Below are 27390 nucleotides of genomic sequence, written 5' to 3'. Positions count from 1 at the left end.
TACAGCTTTCTCTACTCCACCTTGTATTGAAGGCTTTATTTCATTTTTCTGTCTGTTGGTTTATGGCTTTTCATTTTCATCCTTAGGAAGAAAGTTCAAGGAAGAAATAATAGGATTATCTCTGATGTGACAAGACAGTAAAATCCACAGAGCTGACAAGCGGTGCCTTCCTCACTCCACCAAAGGGATTTCTGATATCAGGAAGTAGGGCTGTGCTAGGAAGAAGAAAAAGAGTGCTTAAATAACCCCATTTGGAAATAAAACCCTCAAAAAGAGCTTTGCAAAGATGTTTTTTCTTGCAGGTTTTTTTTCGGTTATTCTCGTTAAGCAACAGCTAAGATGGGAATTTTAATGCACCTAACTGTGCATCCAGGCTGATAGTTAGAGCCTCTTAAATTAAACTAAAACCTTTATATTACCATGACTGAGACATGTATTTTTAGTACCACAAAAATGCTGAAATAATAAGTGCATACATACTAAGATACTAATAAAATGATTATTTAAAGGTTCTTTTAAAACTTTTTAGGACTTTTCAAAAAGGTATCCAATTTTTGTCTTAGCTCCACTTCTCATACAATATTTTTTTTATGAATAGTCATTCAGCAAAGTAAGAATACAATCAATCTCTGCAAATGTCAAACCTGGTGAGTACAGATAGCATCATAGTGGCTTATTGTCAGCCAAGCTTAAGTTGACACCTGACTCTCTTATTGTCAGCCAAGCTTAAGTTGACACCTGAAAAACAGAAATATTTGAAGTATGAAGCCATGTCATACAAACTGTAATTATATTTGACCTATGCTGTGACTTTTGTTTTGGTGTGTGGGTGGAGGAAAAAAACCACAGCCTTATTTTCCTGTGTAGGTAACATGCTTCACCTGTCAGGTGCTGTGCAGTGTGAGCTGACATGCTATAGAAATGCAGTGGCAGAGACACAGATCTGCTCTGGGAGGAAGCTGTAAGGGGAAACAGGAAAACAAAGGCAATGAGCAATTAGAATATTTACACTGCTAGCTTGTGTAAAAAATATATGTATATATAAATAGGAAAAGTCAGTCCTATTGCTTGCAAAAATGACATTTCCAGAAAGATGAGTGTGAGAAAGAGCAGCCCTTGACATCTGCTGAGAACTGCATGAAATTATATCTTGACCAGTCATGTACTAAGCCCCTTAGTGGATCTAGGTGTAGTACATATTTTTTAACTAATTAGTGGGCATTAGGTGTTAATGATGTGTGTTTAACTCCATTAAATACCCTCCTGCTGCCTGATAAGTCCTCTGAAACCACTGTCATCACTGAGGAATATGAGACTTAATGACTGAAATTTGAGATCCCAGTATGTGCAGCAGGAACTCTATCAGGCTGGGGCTGAATATTGATTTGGAGCATTTCTTCTCTCCCCAGCAAGATGCAACATGAGATGAGGCTTGAAATTTCTTAAATTCAGAAAGTTTTGTCTATGCGTGAGGACTTTCTTTTCAGATTTGATTCAATTATGTTGACCCCTCAATGTTCCCCTCTTTAAATTCTTTTCCTGCTTCATATTTGAATATGTCTTAAAACAGAGAATTAGACTTTATGTCTAGTAAATTAAAAATAAGCGGAAGCTTTTTTGGACAGTGGGGCTGATTTGCATGATGTAGCCTTTGACTGTTCTAGTGAACTCATTTTCCCAGAAAACTGGTTTTGTACCAAAGGTAATTGGCACAGACTTAAAGAATTAGACTTAGATTTAAAAATCTCATGGCAGTGCTGGACATACATACTTCTGCAACATCTCTCATCCAGCTGCCGTGCTGACTTATCATAAGCGGTAAGGAGGGATCTCCATGAAGCAGAATTCTTCCGATTCTAGGAAAGTTCCTGGAAGATGAACCCCAGCTAGAGCCTCCTGCCAGCTTCAAGTGGACCCCAAATGCCTCCTTTTCCTTGTTATTTCACTACAGAGCTCTCCCGCCCAGTTCTCAGTCCCCATCAAGTGATGGAAAGTCTCTTTGTATCCTCTTGATGGTTTTTATTTTGTAGTATAGTGTTATTTGTGGCTTGTGAAAGCTAGAAGCATGAAGGTAAAGAAGCTTACTTTCACAATTTTATGTGCAAAAGTACAAAGTCTGCTGAGACCATGCATGAAGCCTTGCCTACATCACCAGCTGGGATTGTTCCCCAAAGTGCTAAGCCCAAAGAACAGCTGAGTTTTTATTTGGAAGAGTGCTGACAAGAAGGGCCTGAAAACAATTTAGCAGTGTAGCTGATCACGTTGCTGTGAATGTGGACATTATCTTGCTGAACTGACTAATGCTGAGAGTCTTTGGGAGCTGTTGTCTGCCCATTGACTCTATGGCAAAAGACAGCAGAAGCAAAAAAAAAATATTTTCAGGAGCTGAAATGAAGCCTTGCCAGGAGTCTGTGCTTCTTCCCGGGTCACTCACAATGTCATACCTTCAGTACTCTTATGTTAAGGTCTAAAATACTTTTAAGGGCATACCTGAGGATGAGAGTAGGACTAATCTGCTCCTTGATAAGAGTAGGACTAATGTCACCTAACTTTTGACGTAACAAAGTTGACATCTACACCTGAAATGATCACCTGAGTTCTCCTTTAGAAGGGAAGAAATGCTTGCTTTCAAGATCTGACAGAGACATATGAAGAAAGTCAGGTGAACAAATGCTCTAAAGTATCTCTCTTCCTCTTTTAACTGTATTGGCTGATCAAGAGTTGGATGAGATGAACACCATCTGTAATTGCTATTAATAGAAAACAAATTGAGCTGCTCCAGAGGCATGTGAACAAGTAGGTATTAGCCAATTATATAGCATAGTGCAGGCCCTGGAGTCCTTTGAACTGTGTCTTTATATTCCCCAAATCTTCAGGTGAAATGTTGTTTAGTTACCAATATTTATATCTGAATGCTCCAACAAAACTTGGTATGGCTGCAAAAGGCTGATACTTCAGGCCAAGAGGTTAGCTAGGTTCTAGGGATTCAGTCAAAGTGAGAACAATCTTGAGTTTCTGCCTAAAAGGATACATTCTCTGTGGGTGCTATAGGACCTTTACACAGGTGAAGATAACTGGGACAAGGTGGCTGTAGGCTTTAGAGCTTAGGCCAGCCTAACTGTCAGCATTCAGATGGATGATAATACAAAGGAGAATCTGTACTCTGTGCCATGTGGTACTGGAAAAGACCAACTTTGCTGGTAACAGGAAGGAATTGGTCAGGAGAAGATACACCACTACACATAAGTTGGTCTTATGCAAGAGAGTCTTAATGATGATTAATCAGAGCCCTTTGGAAAACACTCCTATCCTTTTCTAGTCAAAAAGGTATGCATTATGTTGCGTTTGCTGTATATTTTCTAGATACATGATTCCAGGTTCATGGGCAACTTAAGATAGTTGTGGAAGCTCTATGAGAAGAGAATGTGTTGCTAATGTTTCCATTCATCTTATTTAAGGAGGAACAAGGATGTTTTTGCTTCAGTCTTTATGCAAAGAGGGAACTGTATTTCTCTTAATCTATAAGCTTTGTGACGTCTCCCCCGTTCATATTTAACAGGAATGCTGATGCTTAAGTGCTGCTGTCAGCTCCTCCAATAACTGAGATTAACAAGAAACAATAGGGCAAGTTACTCTAGGGCTGAACCATCACTTATTGGAACTGGGATTTATTTTATTTTATTTTATTTAGTTTCAGCTAAAAATATCCAGTATACACAGTATTAATTACAATTTTCTGAGAGCTGATTACAATGACAAAAGCAACAGGTTTTATTCTAAGAGATTTCTGGTGGAATTCAGATGTATTATTTCTATAAATCATGTTTTGAGGAAAATTTAAACCCAAGAAACAGCCAGCAAATGAATGTTGGAAATGATCAAATATGAAAGTTGGGAAAACAAATACTGATTTAAAAACAAAGCTTCAACTTCTCTAACAAACTTTGTCCACAGATGTTTTCTGTGAAGAACAGAGCACATCCAGTGCAATTCTGTCACTCTAAACAAACTCAGATTCAAATCTGGCACACAATCACAGGTCTAATTCACGCTCATCACCAGAAATTTCAGTGAAATTATTCAAGATTGATGTTTCTGTAATCTGGTTCTCATTTTTTGTACGCTGTTTGCTAAAACATGTGGTGTTCTACTCGCTTTAGCTGGCTGCATATCCCCACCCCCAGCCTGTCTTGACTCATCACCCAATATCCCTTATCACCCTTATATCACCCAATCTGCTTTGAAGACGACTGCCATCAGTGCAGAATCAGATGATCAAATACACTCCGTCAGTTATCATGCAGTGAATTTGCTCTCTGTTTGGGCTAGTAAAAGGATAATGAAGGAATTAGAAACTCGCCATCTCATGGGTTGTTATCAGCACGTAACTAGAGAATAAAAGAGCCAAAGATTTCCTACTTTTTATGTAATCCATCACAGCAGAGTTGGCCTTTTCTGTGCAATCCTATACACTTTCTTCCCTTTCCTTTCGCATTCAGCCTCCTTTGATAAAGCCACAGATAAACAATTTCTTTCTGCACAGTGCATGAAATGAATGTGCTCCGTTTAGATTCAAGCTGTCATTGCTCCTCTTTATTTCTGTAGGAATTTGTAGCAGACCTGACTTTTGCAGTGGATTCTCACCTACAATTATGGGATGTGAGTTCATTGGAGTCACACGTGTATTGTTAAAACAGGGCTGTACTTTCTGCCAGTCTGAACAGATGCTACTTGTTGTTAGAACAGCCATTTAACCATAAGGCACAATATATTGCATCCCAATGAAGTCGGAATTCCAACCTCCTGGACCATTTGGAAGGCTGCTGAGATAAACTGTAGGTGCCACAAGCCAAGGCATCCTGTTATACTGCTTTAAGATGGTGTTTGGTGAAGCCTGTTGTTTGGCTGAATACTTTCTGGCTTTTGGTATTTACATATGGGTGGTGCTTGCCAGCCTTATCTTCTGAAAGAAGGATGTGGCAAGTGTGTTTTCAACTTTGCTGCACTATCTTGATGCCAGATTTTTATTTAGTAATTAGCTAATTCTCCAGTGTCTTTATGGGAAAAACATAACAAGAAAAAAACTCACAAGAGGAAACAGAATAAGTTAATCTGGGAGGAAATACAGGTGTCTCACATAGTTCATAGGTCTTGGCAGGATCTCAGTATGACATTGGCACAGAAATTTAGTCTTTTAAAGGTCGCTCTAGGATTTCTTTCCCGCTCTTTAATGCTCCTTATGGCAACATGGTCTTTAGTTCTATTGATCAGTCTTTCTTCAGGTGAGTATCCAGAATTGTGGAAGCTTTTTCATTTGTTTCCTGAATTCATAGTCTCAGAACTACTCTTTTTGCCTAGTAATATCTCATCAAGCTCTTCACCTAATATAATCTTGAAATTTTGCTTTTGGTGTCCTTTTCCTTATGTTTTCTCAGACAACTGATTTCCACATTCCATATGCTACTTTTATTCTTTCTCCATAGCTATAGAACATCTCTTCTTCATATGTTGCCTTGTCATTGGCACCTTTGGTTTATATGTAGCGTTCAGAAGTCTTTCAATGTGTCATTAGCCAAATATATGTGCAGAATAGAGTTGCAGAGGCTTGCTGTAGATAAGGTAGTTTCTAGATGAGACGCTAGAGAAATTGGGAACTTTTATTTGTTTAGTCCTCTGATTTCCTATTTTGTGATGAACTGGCCTGTGCCCTAAAAATTCTTATTTCTCTTCACTGATTGTAAAGACATCTTAGAATGACCAGCTGTTATGTAAGACTTCTGCACTGACAAAGCCCATCCAAGAATACTTTCTGAGTTATTTTACTGTTGATATACAGACATATATTTTTTCTGTATATGGATATACTTTGTTTCAGATGGATAGAGAGGGGAAAAGGACCATTCCGTCTTTTTATTTCAGGATGCGGTCCCTGAGGTCCAACGTATTTATAATAGGACAATGTTTGTGCCTTGTTTTCTATCCTGTAGTAAAGCCAGTGGACACGAGAATCTGCCTTTTCTGAAACCTTGGAATGTTTTGAAGAAACTTAGTCTATGCTTGGCCATCTAAGGAGTCCACAGCATCTTTTCATCTGCCTCTGCAGATTCATCAACGGTGATCTATAGAGTTAATTAAATCTAGGTCTAATTCCTCAGTGGATATTCTACTGACATCCTTGTTTTTTACATGCATATTTAAGTACATTCATAATTCAAGCGCCAGGGTACTGTGAGTAGTGTCTCAGCTGGAGGTTGGTCAGCGACAAGTTCTCTTTAGGGCCAATATTCAAGCTGCAGTGTATATAAGACAATGCGCGCACACACACACACATATATATTATATATATATATATTTTTTTCCAAATGTACCCAAACCTGCCCAGTAGCCAACCAAACACGCACAACTCTGAAGTCTTTTGCTTTTTGAGAACAATCCTCCTAACACATATGAGAAAGACCAGACAATGTTTGTCAGCGAAACTTATATCCAGTGGAACAGACTGATTTTTTTTTATGTTATTCTGAAATGACATATTTCAATGAAACAAATGATTGCATGTTTTTTTTTTTTTTCAAAATGTTTGTTTCCAAAGTGCAATATATTTTTAGTGGTGTGTTTCTTCTGCTAAAAAATTTTTGACCTAAAGCAATGTATTTTGTTAATGCAATGACAATGAAATTCTGCACTAAATTTATTTGCTTTGTGTTTGGACTTTCAGGTGTTCCAAAGACAGAAAAATAATTCAGTTTATTTTAGCTAGCAATGGGTACCTTACTACCCATCTCATGGTGAAATTCTTCCTCCTTATTCTTAAACATCAAATAAAAACTTCCAGCAGAGTGGCTTTAGATGTATTTAGAAAGTAGTCTGTGTGAGAGTCTTCGATCTAGGGGCTTCAGTTTGCATTTCACTGCTTCATTGCATGCACTGCCATTAATCCAGATTTATGCCAATCCAATTAAGAGTCGAATTTTGGAATGAGAAGGAATGGAATGGAGAGAATTTCTAAACAGAAATGGCTTTCTTTATTTAGCAGTTAAAAAGGCAGAAGAAATACATGGCTAGAAAATGGACAGTAGTTAAGTCGGTTTTAGATAAAGCCTAGGTTGCTAGTGATGAGAATGGCAGAGCACTGGAAACTCAGTTATGAACATTTGATGATTTCTAGCATATTAACATTTTCTATGACTCTTCAATAGAAGGAATATATATTTTTTTCAAGGACAACAATAAAATAGACTTTCAGTATAGGATTTTTTAGGTGAATAACTTTGCATTATTCCAGACTAGATTATTATACTGTTTCCTCCTGATATTAAAATCCAGGAATGAGTCATCAATAAAACTATGGTCAATTTTAAAAGGAAAATATCAAACTATACTTGAGCATTATATAACTATTATTTAGGGATGTAGAATTAATCTTTTAAAACTGCAAAGAAAGAGATTGTTTTTCAGGGATTTGAGTCCAGGTGCACCTCATCTATTGAAAAATGAGTTGGAAATATAACTACAAATATTACATAGAAAAAAATAATAATCAAGATTTAGGTCATATCACAGATTTTTTTTTTTAATACTGTTCAAAAAGTACCTGACTCTACATAAACACCAACTACAACATGATGTAGACATTCGAGAAACAAGCAAATGTATTTTTCAATGCTAAAATAAATTACATTTGTACAAGTAGAAAGCAAAATGAAAGCTGATAAAAATGTTAAATTTTATGAAAAATCATTTTCAGTTCACATCAAAATAATAACTTTACATTCTCTATTGTTTTAATAGTATAAGCAGCAACAACATAAAAAAGAACAAACGCTCACAGAATGTTTGAAAACATTTTTTTCATAAGTTATTAGCAAATTAAAAAAAAATGCAAGCACTTGTAGCCCACACAAATCTTTTAGAATTGGCACCGTCTCTCTAAAACATCTATAATCTATATAGATTTCTAATTACAAATACCACCAGCAGCTGCCATATAATCCTATTAGTACATATAATATACATAGTATATTTGTTCCCATTTGGCAGATCAGAACGACTTAGTGATTATTAAGTGTTTGTACTGTTGTTATTCAGATGTGACAAAACCAGCAATATACACCAATTTTTAACCTAGAATATATATATTTTTTTACTTACCTTTATGCTTCACTGACCTATATCTTTTTTCTTTTCACAGCATAAAAATGTAAGTGATAATTTTGTAGATTTGAATAGAGGGAGTAATACCAAACTATAGCAAAAAAAAAAAAAAAAAAAAAAAAAGGAGAGAGAGAGAACTCAGATATTTCAACCAAAGTCTTTCATATATGCAGTACACATGGAGATGGATAGCAGATGAATGATTTCCTTGCTCATGGGGAGCATTGACTTCCTCTTATGAGATTCATGAATCTGTAGAACTGTGACTTGTAGCTTATTTTTGGATATATTATCTCACATCCCTGGACACACTCAGTCAAAGTACTATTTTTCCAATTGGAATATCTGCTAGAGTAGCATGGTTACAGCAAAATGGTAGGAAAGTACTATCCCACAAGCCTAAAAAGTTGCGTCAACAATGAGTCTATGCATGCGTTGTTTGACTTCAGAGAAAGTGGAACGGACATCTTGTTTTCTATCATTCCCTGCTGAGTCAAGCAGTCAAAATCATGACAAGCTTGGCCACCTTAAAACCTAGATTTTGTTTATATGGATATAAATCTGAAAGTATTTCATTGAGCTCAATAGGGTCAATGCCAGTAAAGGACTTAACTCTACTGTTATGACATGCAATATCTAACTTACTATCTACCTCTAAATTGAAGGCCAGGATATTACCGTGAAGTGTGTGAGAAGGAGGAAGGCAATGTAATAAGGAAAATGATGTCTGATATTAGTGTACTCAAGTCAAAATGGAAAAGAAATTTATAGAAAATACAAAGCCTAGGACTTGTTCCTGCAGATGGCTACAGTTCTTGTTTCAAAGTCTAGTTACCTTTGCAAAAGGCTGCTGGAGGAAAAGGAAGTAGGTTCCCTTTTTGTTTTTTTTTTTCTACAGTAGTTTAGCAGAGGTCTCAGAAAAGAATTCAGAAACCAAGTAGTTCCTCCATCAGCCCAAAAAGACTTGGCCTCTCCTTTTCCAAGGAGAATGGTGAGAACTACAGTTGGAAGACAAGGTAATTACAGACACAGAGGTAAGAATGGGCACATCCTCTCATCATTAAAGCACTTTTCAGGAACTTTTTTTTTTAGCCAATAGATACCACACAAGAACAGAAGAAATGACAATTCCAATCTTCAGAGATCAAATATTCACCTTGTCCCTGCTCCCAGTAACTTTTAAAGTGTTATTTTTTAATCAAATGTTCATATATCATATCTTACCATATAATGCATTTCCTACCAAAGTGCTGAGTAACTGTACTCTTTGCATCTGGGGCTCTTGACTGCATTTCTGTGTTGTGAAGTTACCATATTGAGATGAACAGAGGATTTGTCTAATCTTTAGAGCACTTTCCTGCCCAGGAGGAAGATTTCCACTACCTCTGGCAATGGCAGGTCATGAACTTAGGTTTTTTACTTGCTGCATGAAAAAATGTAAAAATGCTAAAATACAGCAGTATAACTAGAACCATAGTCTTAAAACAAAGGATGGCTTCTTCTCTATTTTCTAAGGACTATGATTGTCAGTTTCTGTTCTGTATGCTCTGTGTATTCACTCACGGGATATGCAAGGTTTTAAATGTAGGAACCTCTGTTTCTGGATTCCTGATGGGCTTTAGCATGAGTTAGATGCTCAGATCTTTAGATGTGTCACACTCAGGGCAGTTATGAGCATACACAATGATGTAATGTTAGATGCCTAAGTGAAATGTTAACTTAGTGGAAGATTTATAATTAAGCTTTGAATGTCTGTATTTAATTCTGCTGAAGTCCTAACTTTATGCACCAAAGTTGTTTTTTTGGGTAAGCTCTGATATGGGACTCCAAAAGAAGAAAACTTTATGGCCTCATTATTAATCCTGAGCATATAGTGCTCTATTTTCCCTTAGGAACTGACATTTCTGATTTGGTATCTGTCTCTGTCTTTTTTGTTTCCGCTCACCTAATACTGATCTATTAATCAGAATGCCAAAGTTGCCCCTTTCCTCTACAGAGTTTACATCTGCAGCTATGATCTCTTTCGGTCTAGCCTTAAAGTCTCTCTCTAAAGGAAATATTCCTAGATGAACTGCACTATCATCCAGGTTCAATCATGGATTCACCATCCTATTTTACACTCTTAGGATTTCCTCTTTTCCCACTTTGATGACAATATATATATATATATTTTAAAACACAGCAGCTGAATCCAAGCAAGCTAGGTTGGTTTTTTTTTGCCTTTTTTTTTTTTTTTTGCTTTTATGCTTTTAGAAATTTTAACAGTTAACTTGTAATTAACATTTTAATCCTGTTTTGAAGAAACCAGCACTTTGTGATCAGCCAAGCTTCCATAAACATTAGCAAGTGCTTAGTGGACAATGATCCAAGAATCTCCAGTATAAGGTATCTGCATATGTCTAGGCACCAAATGTATAAATAGAAGGATGAGGAAGCACATCTTCAAAGTCATGCTATTATTCTCCAGAGCCATTTAAAAAATCAGTTCTTTAGTTTTACTAGCTCTTCTCCCCAGCTGGTCTGCTAGAATGGTTCACTTTTTATTTTAAAAGAACAGCTTCCAAAGATGGTTATACCTTCCATCTTCAGGGTTGAGCCTTGAGCACAAGAGACAAGTGATTTTCTGAGGTCCCTGTGGCCAAGAATGACAATAGTTTCAACTGCTTTAATTCCCTTTCTGGCAGCAGCACTAAATTGGAAGGAAATTTCAAGCAGTTCATTTAGGACTTGCACATTCTTTAGTTAGACTGGGAACAAAAAAACTCAAACTTTATAACTTAATGTTCTAAAAAGGAGACTAGCACACAAGCAACATAATGAAATTATAATGTTTGCATTTATAATTTTCTTCTTTCTTGTATCAAACACATTGGTTTCTTTCAGAGAACTTTCCAGTCCTGGAGATCTCTCACTATACTCATTCTAAGCCCTTTGAGTTACTGCTACAATCATTACATAATTGTTATTTTTCCCCCTAAATCTTTCTTCCTTCTAATACAATCCAAATACATCTTGCAAGCATATGAGCACATATGAGCCTGTGCCCTCTTTACCTACTGTGAAGGCTGACCTCTCTTTCATCCAAGACTACAGATGCTCACCCAGAGAAGTACCATCTTAGCAGGGTCAGTTCGCACTTCCTTGAGCAGGTAAAACTTTTATTCTGGCTGATGGAGGTACAAGATGCATGACTTGTGAGTCATACATTTCCCGTGCGTGAAAATACCCAAGAAATGTTTAAAATTTAGGTAGTCTCTTAAAACATGTATTCAGCTGTCCATTTGAGGCTTGCAGGTGTGTGTGTGAGCACACACATATGATCTTGACAGTAACTCAGCAATAGCTAGAGTTATGATTGTGCAGAATCACAGTTTAGGAGTCCAAGGGTTGTATTTATGCAGAATAGTGATAGTTTCTACTCCACACTTCTTTTTATCCACTTTCAACATAATATTTTCAAGTCTATCTGTATAACCGTTATTTCTACTGTTGATTATTTCTCTGTGCAGTGAAGCCCACAGTTCTTAGGAGAAGGACTTAATAATGAGATTGGTTAATGACGTAAAGTTTAAGAAAGCTGACAGTAATAGAATCCCTTTGAAATGAATACTAATTATCTACTCTCTGAATAAATCAAAATAATATTACACTGATGGGAAACGTTATCACATAGATCTTCCATGAACAACCTTCAAGTGGGCAAGTCTCTAAATGAGAATGTTTGTAACAAATACTGACTGTACACAGCTCTTCTTAAAATGTGGGTTGTAACCTGTGAAAGAAGATGCTTTCTCCTATAGACACAAGTAGCTAACAAATCATGAGACATCCTAGTCCTGTAAAGGAGGGCAAAAACAAATTCTGCTCTGGAAACCATAAATCTGCACAGAACTGAGGCTGTGCTAATCAGTCCTGCAAAGAGGCAGGAATGACACAAAAGTAAGAAGGATTTATGGTCATGTCTTGCTGTATCTAACTGCCTTCCAGAACAGAGCTGACATATGACCTGTTGGTTCAGGCTATAGGCATAGCTAGTAAGTGACAGTATTGGCAGAATACACATGTCCATGCACTGCTATTGAATAACTACCTTCCAAAAGGAATAGAAAATGTGCCTTGCTAAGTGCTTTCATCTTTTTTTTTGCCTTTTTTTTTCTCATCAAATATATGTTATTTGGTACATGGGAGAGTAAAATGGGGCATGTTTGTAATCTTGGAAGAAATAAGATCTAGGGGGTTAAAAAATGAAAAACAGCAGCCTTATTTCAAGGCTCCCTTTCATAAGGCTGTCTTCTGTGTAAGGCTGCATCAACTCAGCTTTGAACTGAAGTACATCATCATCACTTTATACTATCCTTAAATATAACAAAACAAATCTGCAAAAGTTTGGCACCTGAGGATAGCTATGTCGTGAAGGAGAGAGCCAATATGGTGTGCGTTTAGGGCCTGATTTATGAGTTCTACGTAACTATACCTATCAAAAATTATTTAGTCTCTATTCAAACCTGAATCCCTTCTCTGTATTAAAAAAGTGCCATGATGATATGAAGTGCACTGAACTGTACTGTTTCAATATAGAAAAAAATATCAATAACCCCCTTGCCTCTTCCAGGAGCTGCTAAAAAAACAAAGAAAGACTCTATCGGTTCAATCTTATTAAATCTTCTCTGTTTTACTCTTCACTCTGTATTGCTTTGGAAATTTTTTTTTTGTCACAGTTCATAGCTGCAAGGCATAGCAGCTAAATAAAGATAAAACTGTTGCTTATTAAAGAGTAGCTAAACCACCTCTAAGCAGATTTTAACACAGTTCTTTTTTCCTTATCGATGAATTATGATTATGACAATCTTTTTATTAACAGTTAACATTCATCATAATCCAAACTGATTTCTTAGATTTCTGTCATTCAAAGAAAGGAGAAAATCCTTAGGGTGTTTACCTGTTCCTTACAAGCAAAGATTACAGGAGCTGGATAAGTATTTTAACTGGCAATGTTAGCTTAAGAACGTCCATAAAAATGTGTTAATTTCATTAGGGAGTACAGCTATAATATAGCTTGGTAGTGCTGCTAGAAAGAGAATATTCACCTCAATAACTTGCCCTGATAAGGGAATTACAAAACAGTACTCCAGAAAATATTTTTTGCTACTTCGTTATTAGTTGGCAACGTGGTGAAATAGTCAGGAAATCTTCCTTGGGTTTTGTTGCTGTGAAGGTGAATCCAATGTTAACAAATTGATTTTTTGATAGTGATAGAAGAGAATTTCATAAATAAATGTGTAGGTTGAGAAGTCATTTGTAAAGCCCTCCATATTGCAGTCACTCACTGCAAAGCCTCAGCTTAGTGTTCTCCACGTATAACGTATCACAGACACAATATGCTTCAGCAGAAAGTTTGGTTGTTTTTGAACATACATTACTGTTTTTGAGATCTTCATAGAAAAAAAAAGGAAAGAAAGAAAGCTTGATAGGTTGGTCCCCAGATTTGAGTCTGTTTGTTAGAAAATGTACATTCAATGTTTGGTCTTCTATTCTTGATAAAAGATCATGGTTCACTTCTGGGTAAGGAATCAGAGTAAACAAACAAACCATTGTACAGTTGTTTACAATCTATTTCCCCCACCCCATATATTGTACACACAGTTCATTGTAATATTAAAGCAAAGCACTTGGTATGTAACTGATTTAACAGACTCCTTATAAGCCCTCAAAAATAGATGCAGTGTTTCTGAAAAGCCCATGTTTTTTTAAGGCCACAAAAATCTGCCAAGAGTAATTTTGTCTTAAAACAGCATAATTCTGATGTTTCCACTCATGAAGTAATTCTGCTTCTTACTCTTTTTTTCTCACAAGATGACCCAATAGCTCTTCCTCTAACCGCATAAACACTGGAGATCTTGAAGGCTTGGCTGTCCCCTCACTACTTGTTTGTAGCTGTTGAGATCCAATGTTGCCTTGAACTACATTCACAGCGAAGAAGAACTTTGAGTATAATCTCTGATGAGGAGTGTGTCATACTTTGGGGAGGATGGGATACAGAGAGCTGATTCAGAGACTGGAGAGCTGGGAGATGCACTTCCAGAGTCAATGGAGTCTCTAAAAGGAGAAGGAGGAGTTAAAGCTACTAACTCCTCAAGGTCTTGCTTTGCCGTAGGGATCTCTGAGGTGCCTTCTTTGACACTGTCACTTGAAGGTTTCCTCACTGACTGTGAAGCGCCATTGACTTCAATGGCAGGAAGTGGTTGGATCTCTGCAAACGTGGTCATTGTTGTAGGGAGCTGGATTTCCTTTGGGATCAGGTATGAAGAGCAGAGAGTAGTGGCCCCTGGAGTGGTTGTTGACATCATCATAGAGTTCAGCTCACTGATATTGGCTGTAAAGCGAGTAACCACGCTGCTGATCTGCTCCATGAGAGAGCCTTGAGAGGAGCTACTTCGCTGGGCATTCTCTGTCTGGAAGGTAGGGACATCATCTTCTGTTCGGCTGACAGAGGCAGTTCGGTGACTTACGGTGCTGATAGGTGAGGGAGTCTGTGGTCGATACTGAGCTGGGTATTGCTCTTCCGCTTCTGAAACATCGTAAAGCGTTTTGGCACTGGTCTCAGGAATCGTAGCACTGCTACCGTGTCGGCTACTATCTGTGCTTTTAGAAAAAGGCTTGATCACTGCAGTTTGATTGGTGTTCTCTTTTTTGTTGATGTGGATTGACAACCGCTGCCAAAGGTGTGCTCCTCGGCTGCTCTTCTCATTCTGGGCCCAGGAAACGGATTTCCCATTAGAGCTGCAAACAGAAACAAGATGGAACTTAAGTTGCATCAAAGTCAGAACTAGAATCACTTCATGTATACCATGAGTATCTTGCATCTAGTGCTTGTACTTATAAGAAAACTGATATATATCTCTATCTCTATATTTATCTATCCTTGTATCTTTATCTGTACCTATATCTATCTACATATATCAATGCCTATTCTTGTCTATATCAACTTCATCTCTATCTAGATGTTCCAATAACACAAAACAGACTCATGTCTAACTTGATGAAGTGAAAGGTACATCGAGGCAAGTAGTTCAAATGGTGCTTGTCTTCACAATATCACATTGACCTGTAGGTCAATGCCATGATGAGCAAAATTTGGCCTGGATATCTGAAACATTTTAAACTGTTGGCCAGTGTAGCTGCTGACCTAGAAATCCTAAGCACATTATCTGTCTAGTTGCTTTGACAAGAGGTTGGAAGAAGTGCTGCCTTTGTGCCTCAGTAAATTAAAAGCAAAAATCAGTCTGAATCCTGACACTCGTGATATAGACATTTGCATAATAAGAGGGTGGCCATTTCCTCTGATGACTCAGCTTCACAAAGGACATTTTTGTCCCACAGTGGTTACATGGCTTCTCAAAGGCAGCTAAGTCAAAAAAACTGGTGGTGTGCCCAGGCAAACAGAGCTTGTGGTCTATTTCCAATTTAGCCAGAGATCAGCCTTATAATGAAGGCAAGAATGGTGGGCTCATTTCATGGGCCATTTGTAGAACAAATCATGAGCTGCTCTGTGTTAGTTCATGGACACTGCTGACCTCTCTGTTGCTGCTCTGACCACTTGGGTCATAGGCAGTGCTTGTGAGGGAGCAACTTGGTGGTTTCCCTCCTGAAGGATCAGCATCAGGAAGGGAGGTTGTGGGACTAAGAAGAAGTCTGTGAAGGAGGGAGGAAAGGGTAAATGTGTGAAGTAAGTGGGTCAGAGTTCTGGGTTGGCTGGTTTGCAGGGAGCCGATATGAGGGTTAGCCTTGGGACATTTGATGGTAGGGACCTGTGGTGTAAGGTGATGGCCATGGGTTTTGGGTGTGGTGCAGGGAGTGAAAACTAGGAGAAGGAAAATTGTAGTGTTATGCCTGGAAAAGAATCAATTTATAGCACAGTACCTGTAAGTACTGCAGCAGTGCTCAGAGTGCGGTGGTACTGCTTTTGGGTGGGCAGACTTTTGTAATGGCTGATCTCAATCAAGATACTTATCAAGATACAAGTTAGCCACCACTATCTTAAAGGTTTTTTTTAATTGCAGGTCAGCTCAGAGAACAATACTGTCTTCCTAGTAGGAAAGAAATGCTAAACAAGTTGCTCCATGTGGCCTGCACTTGAAGAGAACAGTAAACATTTTGTTCCACACTCCTCCAAAATGAGTCCTCTCTGCGTCATAGCTCTACAACTCCTGCCACTTGCTCTTTAGCAAAGTTGCTTATTTTTCTACTCTTACTGCCTAAGAAAAAGTCTGGCTGCAAAGCTTATATACACACAGTATAAAATCACCCTTTTCCTTTTTTTCTCTTTTAAAGCTGATGTGTGCTCATACATGCATTTACTGGTTCTTGGGATTAAGAAAGACCATTTAGCAATATTTCTCAGATGAAAAAAAAACAATGACTCTGAAATGATTTCAACAGTAAAAACATGTGAACAGGCATCATTTATAGATATATAATACAACAGAATTTTAAGCAATTCGTTTTGGTTGCCAAAACATTTGCTACAGCCATCTAGATTTTTGGAAAGACAAGCATATTGAACACCCTGGCAAAGTATCGTAAATTTGATGTTCATTTCTTTTCTTCTTAAGCCTGAAATAATTGTACTCACACATGCTGGCCTGCAGTGTAACAGTTTGCAAGAGACACAGTTTACTAAACACAGATGACTTTACCCCAGCCTCAGTGAGGAGACTCGCTGCACGCTATCAGTTTGATAGCTCTTCCAGTCACCGAAAAAAAAGGTAGCCTGCTGAGCATGAACAAAACCTTGTGGGTTCACATCCAAGGTCACATTACACAGAACTACAATGGATCACGTAACACAACACGCACCAACATCTTTCCTCCTCAAAAGCAGTGTGACAGAGGCCAGCCGACAAACACAACGTAAGCCACCAGGTGTTTTAAGAGGGCTAGACTGGGAGTGCATAAGGGTTTGCTATTGCTCTTATCCTTATACTGTTCTGGGGATCCTAGAAATAACCACTACGCACTTTGTATGAGTTACCTTTGTGTGCAAACATGAAGATCCAGAGTTTACTCCTAAAATACCAGATAGAACAGCTGAGGATAAATGTCTTGTACCTTGCTATTAAAAGTAATCTCTTCTTTCTGCTATACTTCCATGATAACTGAGGATTTAACAGATCAAGCCAGAAGAGCAAAATCTAGCCCGTAGCACAAATTATTTTGACTTAGTGCATCTCCATGGCCTTTCTCTGTGTATGTGAAGAGGTGGTTCTGACTGGGCAGGAGCTGGGACTAGTTGCCTCTTTCAGAGGAAAATGAATGCTTCTGAGGATGTAGTGCTCCTCTTACCAAATGGGATGCTCTGTGGGTGCCAAGAGCTATTTGGGAAACATGGCTCCTTGGTCACACTGAGTTCTGCATTCATTACCAGATGCAAGAGCAGAATTTGGATTCTGTGGGAGGCAAGATCTTGCCTCCAGTTATGGTATGATAATGATGATGAGACCTCCTCCCTGCTCCTGTTGAGTGGACTTACACTCTTAGCCTTGATCTGGGAAAAGGAGGGTTGTTAGTTCCAGTTCCTGCATGTCCCACCAGTGGGATCCCTTTACTCCCACCAAGTTCTTAACTCAGAGGAATTTGTGACCTACCTGCCTGTTACAAAGGCAAGACAAATGCCAACTGTTGACGATTAGCATGGGGGACCTGCCAACATAAACATAAACATTTTCCCCAAGAAACCTGTGAATCTCTGAATCCCATTTTGGTTTTGGGTCACTCTTTGTTGGCTGATGCAATTACTCACTGCCTTTACCCTGTGCTTGAATGTAATCAAACCGTATGTGTGGCCATAAGGAAATTCGGGGGCTATAAAGGAGTCCCAGTGGCTGTTTGATGTATATTTTAGACAAGAGAGGGAATTTGACCATTATTCATTGCAAAATTCTTGTTGTAACAAACTGGTAGGAAGCAAGCAGCAATCAATGCATAAAAAATGAACCCCAAAATAAAAATTCTCATATTTTGTCTGGCAATAGTTAGAATTGTTACTTCAGGAATGCCTCATCTACTTTATCATGTTGTACTCACTTACTATGTTACTCACAAATGCAAAAACAGCACAGGACTGAGTGTGCAATCATTTATCATCTCTATGAAAAGAGCATCGTTAGTTTTCCAGGGATGGTACTTCAAGATTCTACTCTAAATGTATATTGCTATTCTGTCAAATTAACCAAAAAACGGCACTGCGTGCACTATTTAAAAAGAAAGATACATCAACGATATAGACTATGATGCCTGTTAATGGAATATGATCAAAAAATTGTATTTATTATGCCCAGGTATGCCATTTCCTTTTGAGAGATGGGAAACTTCACATCACTTATACTTTGGACTTTAGAAACAGATTCAGCTCCCTCAGATGAGAGCAGCAAAATTACAGTTGCAAGTTCCTAAAGGAACTTCACTTCTAAGCTTGACTGAATGCAGGTTACATATTTTTATCCTGCTCTGCTCTTTTGCACTAAGTAGAGGAGAACAGTATGCAGGTCAGATCTGAAGATGAACAAACTCAGAGCAGTGGCATCATTTCCAAACTGAAATCTTAGCAAGCTATTTAGCTTTTTTTTTTTTTTTTTTGAAAGAAAATCTTTAGATTGGCACATATTTTCATTTCCTTTCACTACAGGTTAATTAGGTTCAGTTTTATGTACAAAAGGGATTTCCTCAGAACCAGTCATACTAATTATTTCTCCAGGTTCTTTACTAAAAGCTGCTTTGATTCTTTATAGCTAGGTCTTTTTGCAGCCTGATAGACTTGCTATGCAATAATAAGTATAAGGAATGAAAGTGGTGTAAATGAGAGCTTTTGAAGACTGGTATTTCCATTCTTTCCTCTACAAATGTCCGGTTGCTGACAGAATAACGGTTTGTATGTGTTCCTCATTTTCTTACCTTACTCCATCTCTTTAAAGAAGTCACTTGCCTCTAAGGCTTTATTCCACATTCTTAATGCTTATTAACTGCTTTTTTATCTACTTCGGTGGTAAGGAAAATGTTCCCTTTTACCCTTTTACACAACCTTATTTGTTATCTAGAATAGATAACTGTGTCCTTTTTGTTTTCTTTCTTCCCAGAGTTTCTTGCTCAGTGGTATGACTATTGATGAGGTTGTTCAAGGCACAGTGTTATCAGGGTTTCTTTAGCCAGCTGCCATTAAAGCAATAGGGTTTTTTGAGGTTCTTCCAAATGCTGAAGTGAAAATAGAAAGAAGGACTGACTGTCAGAGTAGCTGAAAACCCATTTTATAGCAAGTGTGCTGTTCTTGTGGATTACCTGAAACTGCTAAAATGAATTCTGATGAAGAGTCCTTAATAGGCAGGCAGGAATGTATGACTAGTATCAAGGCAGTTACTGAAAACATATGTAATTTGAGGATACATCACTTATTTACCTGTTAATATCTTTCCTCTGAAATATGCAAATCTGTTTAAAATTATGATTTATAACGATATCATGATATTTTATTATGATATTTACATCAATAATTATATTAATAATTATATTAATGATATTTAATATAAATTATGAAAATTAGTTATGAATATATAACTGCATATTTAGTATTATTTGCTAGTGTAAACTGGATTATGAAGGGGATGAACACAATTTTAAATGAAAAATTTAAGGAAACTCTTGTTCTCTGTCCTTAAGATTCAAAAGTTGTACCAATATCAGCGTTTTGTTTCTAGATTTGAAAACATATTCTGGAAAACATAATCTTGCTGAAGATCTATATGATATATATGCAACTAATACTGATATAAATATGACAAAGAATTAATTAAAGTTTATTTATAAGTGTGAGTGGACATGAATATTTTGGAATATTTGATCAAATTTGAGCTAAATTTGAAGGTAAATTTCTGCTTAGATATTTCAATATCTAAAGTACTGTACTGCATGAAGCAATATTCTTTTCTTTTTTAGGTAGCTGATATTATGTTCATGCTCCAACGTTATGAAGATCAAACCTGTTTATTAAGGACTCTCCTCTTAAGAGAGAATTCCTTCTTTCTTTTTTCAGCCAGAAATGACTGGATATGGTAAGCAGGATACATTTCTGTATTCAGTTCATAAAACTTTATGCTGAGGAGAGCTCTTGTTATTCAAATTAATGATAAGAAACCTTTGTCCTTTCAGAGTCCTTTGCTGAAACCTTATTAAAGACTCAATGATATAATTATTCTGCCTGAAAAGGATTTGAGTACTGTCTGTAGATTCAATTAAAAATTGACTCTTCATAAGGAAGGTCTGTGCATATGCCTGTGATGTGTGCAAGAACAAGTGTTTTTTGTTTCTCTAGTCTTGTAACTTGAGTCAATCTCAGATCAATAAAAATTTTGCTTGTAATGACCCAAGTTATTGACCCTTGTGAAAATTCGAATGCTTCACAGTGTGTTAAAGGCACTGGAATGAAACAAGCAGTCGATTCATAAAGCTCTAACAAACCTGTGCGCACTTTCTCCTCTGTAGGATAGCCTGGCTGACTGGCTAAAACTAGGCATAGTAGCTAAACTAGGTCAGTTCCTCTGCTGTAATCGTTTCTTTATGTTATTGCACTTTTTGTCATTTTAAATAGGTAATAAGGAAATATTTACATGCCTATATAATTGTCTCCCTGACGGAGAGCAAATCTGCCACACATAAATAACCAACTAGCAATATATCTTTCAAGTTGTGCAGCTTAAATTACTCTCATGCTGCTTGTTCTGCAGAGATAAATAACTACTAAACACAAAAGAGGAATGACACAGGGCAAATGCTCATTTTTTCCTGTCCTAAGTTCACAACATAAACAATCATCTCCTTTGAGATTAATTGCAAACAAGAAGATTTGGTTTGCCAACAACAGTAAGGATATTTACTCATATTGCTCCTAGAACTATAACCTCTCTTTACTTCGCTTCCCTATACTGCCAGCTACCATATATTGTAAATACATACATATGTATATATGTGTGCATGTATATAACCAGAACAGCAGCAATTCATTGCAGGCATTTTCATAACTGGAGACAAGATTCTCAGGTCTCAGGAGTTTTAGCAGTCAGCAGGCATCTGAGCGTGGTAAGAGCTCTGAAAATCTCAGCTGACATTTGTGTGAATGACTTTCATCTCTCCACAAGGATGAAAGAAGCTACAAACTAACAAAGATCTGGTAGACAGAAATTTTGCCAATGACCTCCAGCGCAGCCACCAGTGACAGTAATCCCCGCAGCTCATTCAGCAGCATGCCTGCTCCGAATGGGAATTGAAGTGCCTGGTGTCTGAACGAAGTGTTTTTAGGAGGCCTGTTATCCTGACCCAAAATGCAAATATGATTTTAATTCCAGATGTAACTTCTTTCCCCTCTCACTGAGGCCTCTCTGTGATTGTTAATTAAGGCAGCTGGCTCTATGTCTTACTTTACATCAGAAAAATGTCACTTCAGGCAGCTCAGGGTGTGTTGCTGCTGAAGCATCATATCCATGGGATGGAGAGAATAAGGCTTCTTTTGGACCTGGCAGTGTTACTTCTTGGTGCCGTATTTTTAAGATGCTTTCCACACTGCTTACTGACATGAAGTCTTCACTAGTTTCAGCGGACTTTATGAAAATTTGCTAAATGATTTCAATTGAATCAGTAAAAATAGGAAATGTCCACTTCCTTCTCACCCTGACATTAGGAGCACAGACAGTGCAAAAGTAGAAAAAAAAAAGTTAGCTATCTTAGATTTATTTCCAGAGACAAGGGTTGATTTGAACTCCATCCTCTGCAAAGCACATAGAGTGGGAGGAATGTCAGGCATCTGGCATGCCCGAGAACTATCTCTAGGCAAGAAATAACTGCAGAAGCATTTATGCACATGGGATTTATCAGCAGAAAAATAACTCATAAAAATTATTAATCAGTTTCTTATTTGCTGTGTTTAATCAAACCAGTAATTTAAATGATGAACCCTAACAGTGACAGCATGCTGCCTTCAATTCTGTAATTAATTTTTTCTATGTGAAGTGTTCAACAGATGACACAGAATATAGTGACTTCTCTTAATCAGAAATTACCTTTTAAAGCATCATATGGTATACCCGTTATATCAGTTTTATGCCACTTTTCATCCTAAAAAACCCCAAGCCATTTGCAAGACATAAACAGTGATGGTTAAGCCCCAACATGAGAAAAATCTATGGGAAGGTTGAAATATAAAAGTAAAATTGTACAAGGGATTTGAACAACACCGTTCAGCTGAAATCACACAGACTTTTTTAGGCTGAAATGCTATAAGTAGGATTTGTTCAGTACCAGGGAACTCTTCATTTTCCCTGCAGTGAAAATGAGAAAAGATTATGAGATCTTCTCCTGATTCACATATGGCCATAGTCCTGCATCTGTCTTTTTTTTTTCCACCTGCACTTCCTCACAGTGAATTCAAGCACTGGTTTGATACTTTACTGGGCAGAAGAATGACACCTACTTTGCTTTTGGCAACATTTACACTGTCTTTGGGCAGTTCCTAGGCCATTCAGTGGCTCCTCTCCTTAGTATATGGACTTTGACAAGACCACTAGTCAGGACACTATGGCTGGAGACAACAAAACACAGCCATCAAATGCAATGCCACTCTCTGTTAAGCACCAGATATTCTTAACTGTTTGAGTAGGTCTTGCGGCTGACAGTCTGGTTGTGGAACCATTAGACTGACACAGTTTCCAGTCTTTTTGACTGTTAAGGCATCCTCTTTAACAGGGATCTCTTTCTCATCTCTACTTGACTCAGATCGATTACACTCTGGAATGCAAACAGATTCTTCACTGTGAAGATATAAAATATAAAAAAGAGTTTTTTCAGATGTATATATATGAATGGGCAAAACCAAAAGAGAATACAGAGTTGAACAATATAGCATGAAATACAGTTGTCTGACATTTACATGTACTTGCCTCTTCTTCAAAACTCTCTTATAGTGATTCCAAATAGCTTTTAAAGGAGGAATAATTATTTCTGAAGACAAAGTAATGAAAAAAAAGAAAAAGAAAAGTCCAAACAAGACAGACAAGAAACAGAATCTGCCCTGAGAAAAAATGATGTCCATATATGTTGATATATTTTGAACAACACTCAGCAATGAATGCTCCTGACTATTTGAATAGTAAGAATTCCCAGAGTGCATTCTCCACAGGGCAATGTTAAGGTTGCTAGCTGCATGCATGAGTGAAAGGGACATATAATGCTGTGAAAGCGTTTCACTGAGCACCCTCCTGCAATGATAAAATCCACCTGTGATATAACCCCTGGGAAAAATAAAGGTACGCGCTTGTGTTCTAAGGTTACATTTAGAGGGGTCAAAAATGATTGAGTAGATCTTTTAATAAGTAGTAAATAGACAGGTTCTAGCTTGTAATACAATCCAACATCTTGACAGAATGCCTATTTAGATTACCTTTTCCTAAAAGATTTACAACCCACTGTGATACATAGAGTTTATTAATTTATGAACATGTCTGAAGAAATTAATTTTTTGTCTTAGGAGAGAGTCCAACGTTAAGAAATTTATCCAGACTTAAAATGAGATGAGATGTATAATATATGATGACAAAAACAAAATCAAACAAAAATATCTAAATTAGATGAAATAGAGAAAGTTATAGAAAAAAAATGTTCTCAATTTATTTAAAATCGGTTTGAAACCTTTCCTTAAACCCATGACAGAGCTCAGCACTTTCCCACAAGACATTTTTATTGGAAAAAAATCATTTGTTTTATACCAGAAACATTTCTGTCAATCTGTTTTTCTTGACTGTCTTAAAAGCTCTTCTGATTAAATACATGATAAGATATTTATTAATACAGCTCTTAGTAGCAGGACCATTACTCCACAGGAATTCCACAGCTGTTTACTGGCTGTTTGAATGTTGTCTCTCTTCATCAGCTCTATCAGCTAAATAAGTCAGGTTTAAAGTTTCTCCTACTCAAAGCACCATATTACAACAACATAACACAGACAAATGAACATGGTGCAGGGTATTTTTTCCTCTCTCTTTTTTTTTTTTTTTTTTTTTTCCTGCAGTCAGATGGAACACAGAAATCAGCAGTGGCCAAATCTTTTCTTTTCTTTTCTTACTTTTTTTTTTTTTTTTTTTTCAGACATACTGTATGGGTTACACAGATATTACAGATAGAGGATCTGGGCTGGCATTTTCCCAGAGATGCTCCTCTTGCTCACAGACATACCACACTGCCCTAAGGCCACTTGCTCTTTGCTTACCTGGTCATTGTAGCTCTCCCACCATTCCCCATACTCCCTTTTGGGGTGAAACACTCTATTTCCGACTTGTGCTGGGCCAGTCTCCTGCCTTTGTACCTAATAAATCACGACAACAACAGGAGCAAACAGAAAGAAGTGATTGCGTGCTCAGCCTTGGGTGACAGCCGCTGTGCAAAGTGCCATGCACGTGGGTGTTATAAAGGCAGGGCTGGGGTATGGCTCAAAGCTGCCCTAGGAGAGGTGGAGTAGCTGCATAAAACCCAGACCTCTGTTTAAGCAAACAGGGCTGCAGGAGAAGCGCTCACCAATGTTATATTCACAGGAGGAGCTACATAACCTTATACAAAATAAGTAACTAAGCAAACTTTTCTCTTTAATATTTTTGGAGGTAGACCAAGATGTGTAGGCCAAATAGATTAAGGGCAACAACAGGTAAATTAAGGAGCAATGAAAAATCTGCTGATGGATTACAGGTCTTTTTTTTTTTTCTCTCTGGTCCTCCACCTATGTCACACTTGATTTTTCCTCTGCGTTTGTCAAAGCAAGAAGCTGAATAGCTGCATGTTTGGATACACTTTGACTGAGTTATTGTGGATGTAGCAGCTGTCCACAGACAGGTTTGGTTTCTATGGTTCTTAAAAGTCAGTGAAGATGAACAGACTTCTCAGGCACAGTTCATGGCACATATCCCAAAAGTGCTTGTTTTTCTCCATAAGGGAGGCAAGATGACTCTCTGAGGGGTGGACATTAAAAGCAACTGAAATCAGCCCCATCCCAGAGACCACTTCAGCACAGTGAATGCTTACATGAATATCCACACTGCACTTGGAAGAGAAATTCACTTGGATAAAGTTTAATACCTGATGATCTAATTAATCCCCAGGTAGGATGTTAGCATAAGACCTGGTCATCATTTACTTTCTGAGTGCTTAATTGAGATGGGAGCGTTGTTGAGGTCTTATGCTGGCTTTCTTCCCAGTGGTGAATTTCATCCTAATAATATAATTTTTTCTGATAGCTATTGAAATACCAATTTAAATTCTTGACTGAAATTTGGACAAAATGCACACAGTAGATTCCTCCTTTTCAAATATTACTTGTGATATTCCATTCCCAGATGCTACAGTCTTGATCATGTTTATGTAATAAAACTCTATGGGGGAGATTGTTTATTTTAACGCTGCTAACATACAACATAATACATAAACATATAACATAAACAACTTATTAAGTGCTTATTTTTAGGCTGACCTAGACAACTAAATGTATCTTGAAGATTAGAACCCTCAAAAAGAGAAGTAGCCCGAGCAGAAAAGGAGCAAGGCTGAACTTGGGATGCAGCTGGAGTAGATACTCAGAGGCAACACGTATTAAAGTTAATAACTTCGAAGAAACTTTGTGAACTCAAGAGTGAACTGGAGACAGTAAAGTAGTATGTGCTCAGTGCAGAAAAGTCCTCTCATTTACAGATGCTAAGCTTACTAAAAGGAGGAAGAGGAACTTTACCAACTGGCTATCAAGGTTTTTAAGGCAATCCAGGGTGTGGTCTATGCAGTGCTCCCAAAAGTCGTGAAGCTCACGTGGAATATTAAATTGAGTGGATTCCTATAGTAAAGGAGAAAGTGGAAGGTCTTAGAGTGTAGATAAATTCACTGAAAAAAATACAAAGCAATTCAAACTAGACCATAAAAATTCTATCAGAGTCGCAAGAAAGAGCAAAGAGAGCAAAGAAGGGGTGGAATTCTCACAAGAAAGAAAGGAGATAAAGTTCAAATGAAGGCATTAGATATCATCAAAGAAGGTCACATTTAGGAAAGGTGAGAGGAAAATTTGGATTACATTTAATCCTGTTAACCAAAACAGGTACTGTGTACCCAGTGAGACAGAAGTAAAGTGAAAGTAAGAAATAAAAAGTAGCCAGGAGGAGGAAAGGAGAAGTGAATGACCTTTGCGATTCCTTCTTGACAAACACCTGATTATGGCGCTTGAGACCCAGGTACAAAGAAATCCTCCCCAGGTTCCTGTTCCCTGGTTATTAAGCTAAATGCCACTGCCATGAAGATCATCAGAATGGGCTACAGGAAAAAGATTACAGGAACCTCTCAATTATTGCAATCCACTGAAGAGCAAATTACGCCATTGGAAGAAGCTGTCAGGGATTTTCTCAAAGCCTTGGACCATAACAATTGCTCCGTGGCTGTTCATTTAGTGCTAAATATCCAGCTATGAAAATAGTGGCCAGAGCATCATCTAATCCACCTCTGAATGAGGAAAGTGTCTACCCTGTGCACAGAGGCTGTGAATTACTTTGAGAGACATTTTGGAAGGGAATATCAGAGGTTCTAAATAATAAAGGGCTCTTAGCATTCCGAGAAGGATAAAATATTTCCTCAGAAAGTTTTGCTTGAGAAAAAAAATGTTAGTTTGTCTCTCTCCTACTTGTTACAATCAAAGAATTTCTTTAAATGATATAACTTGAGAGAGAGCAAGTTCAAACTTCTTTTTTACAGTTATCATAACAAATGCTAATACAAAAGTGATTTTATGTTCCAGCTGGTATGTAGAACAGCCATAAAACATTGCAGTGTGTCAGTATTTGCAGGTAATTTTTTTGTCTGATGGTCCAAACCTAAACAACATATTAGTTGGAAATCACAGGGAAAAGAGTTTGCATTTGTTCAGAGGGGCAGCTCAGGAATCAATACTACCAAATTCTGTTGAAGGTTTTAAGTGATTTGTGGTCATTTTGAGGGCTTCTTCGGGGACTTGCGGTGTGGGGTTGTGGGATAGTCAGGTTTTTTTAATTTTTTTTTTGCACAGAAGGAGTTTCCTTAAGAACAGTGTTTAATGATACGTCCTAACATGTTTTATAAGCACCAATGATGGGAAAATTGAGAAATAATGCAGTAATTCAGTCATTGGAATGATTGTCC

At 37.5% G+C, this 27390-nt stretch overlaps 1 protein-coding gene across 3 annotated transcripts in view; it reads right to left on the bottom strand.

Moving 5' to 3' along the window:
- Positions 1-12931: 12931 nt before the first annotated feature.
- Positions 12932-27390, bottom strand: part of GRM5 (glutamate metabotropic receptor 5) — a 247742-nt gene continuing 233283 nt past the window's right edge. The window contains exons 9-11 of one of the 3 annotated variants that reach the window (XM_088534953.1): positions 24458-24553; positions 22842-23003; positions 12932-14934 (exon numbers count right to left, since the gene is read on the bottom strand). In XM_088534953.1, coding sequence (XP_088391079.1) covers positions 14121-14934; positions 22842-23003; positions 24458-24553 — 1072 coding nt within the window. In that variant the 3' untranslated portion in view covers positions 12932-14120. The remainder of the gene's footprint in view (positions 14935-22841; positions 23004-24457; positions 24554-27390) is intronic. The other 2 variants (XM_088534954.1, XM_088534955.1) reach the window with 2 other exon arrangements.

This window comes from Tinamus guttatus, unplaced genomic scaffold (genome assembly GCF_059628265.1).
Source record: "Tinamus guttatus ecotype Peru unplaced genomic scaffold, ASM5962826v1 Tinamus_guttatus_pri_ptg000602l, whole genome shotgun sequence".
In the NCBI taxonomy this organism is placed as follows: Eukaryota; Metazoa; Chordata; class Aves; order Tinamiformes; family Tinamidae; genus Tinamus; species Tinamus guttatus.
The sequence above is the reverse complement of the archived record's forward strand: the minus strand, read 5'-3'. Positions and strand labels throughout refer to the sequence as shown.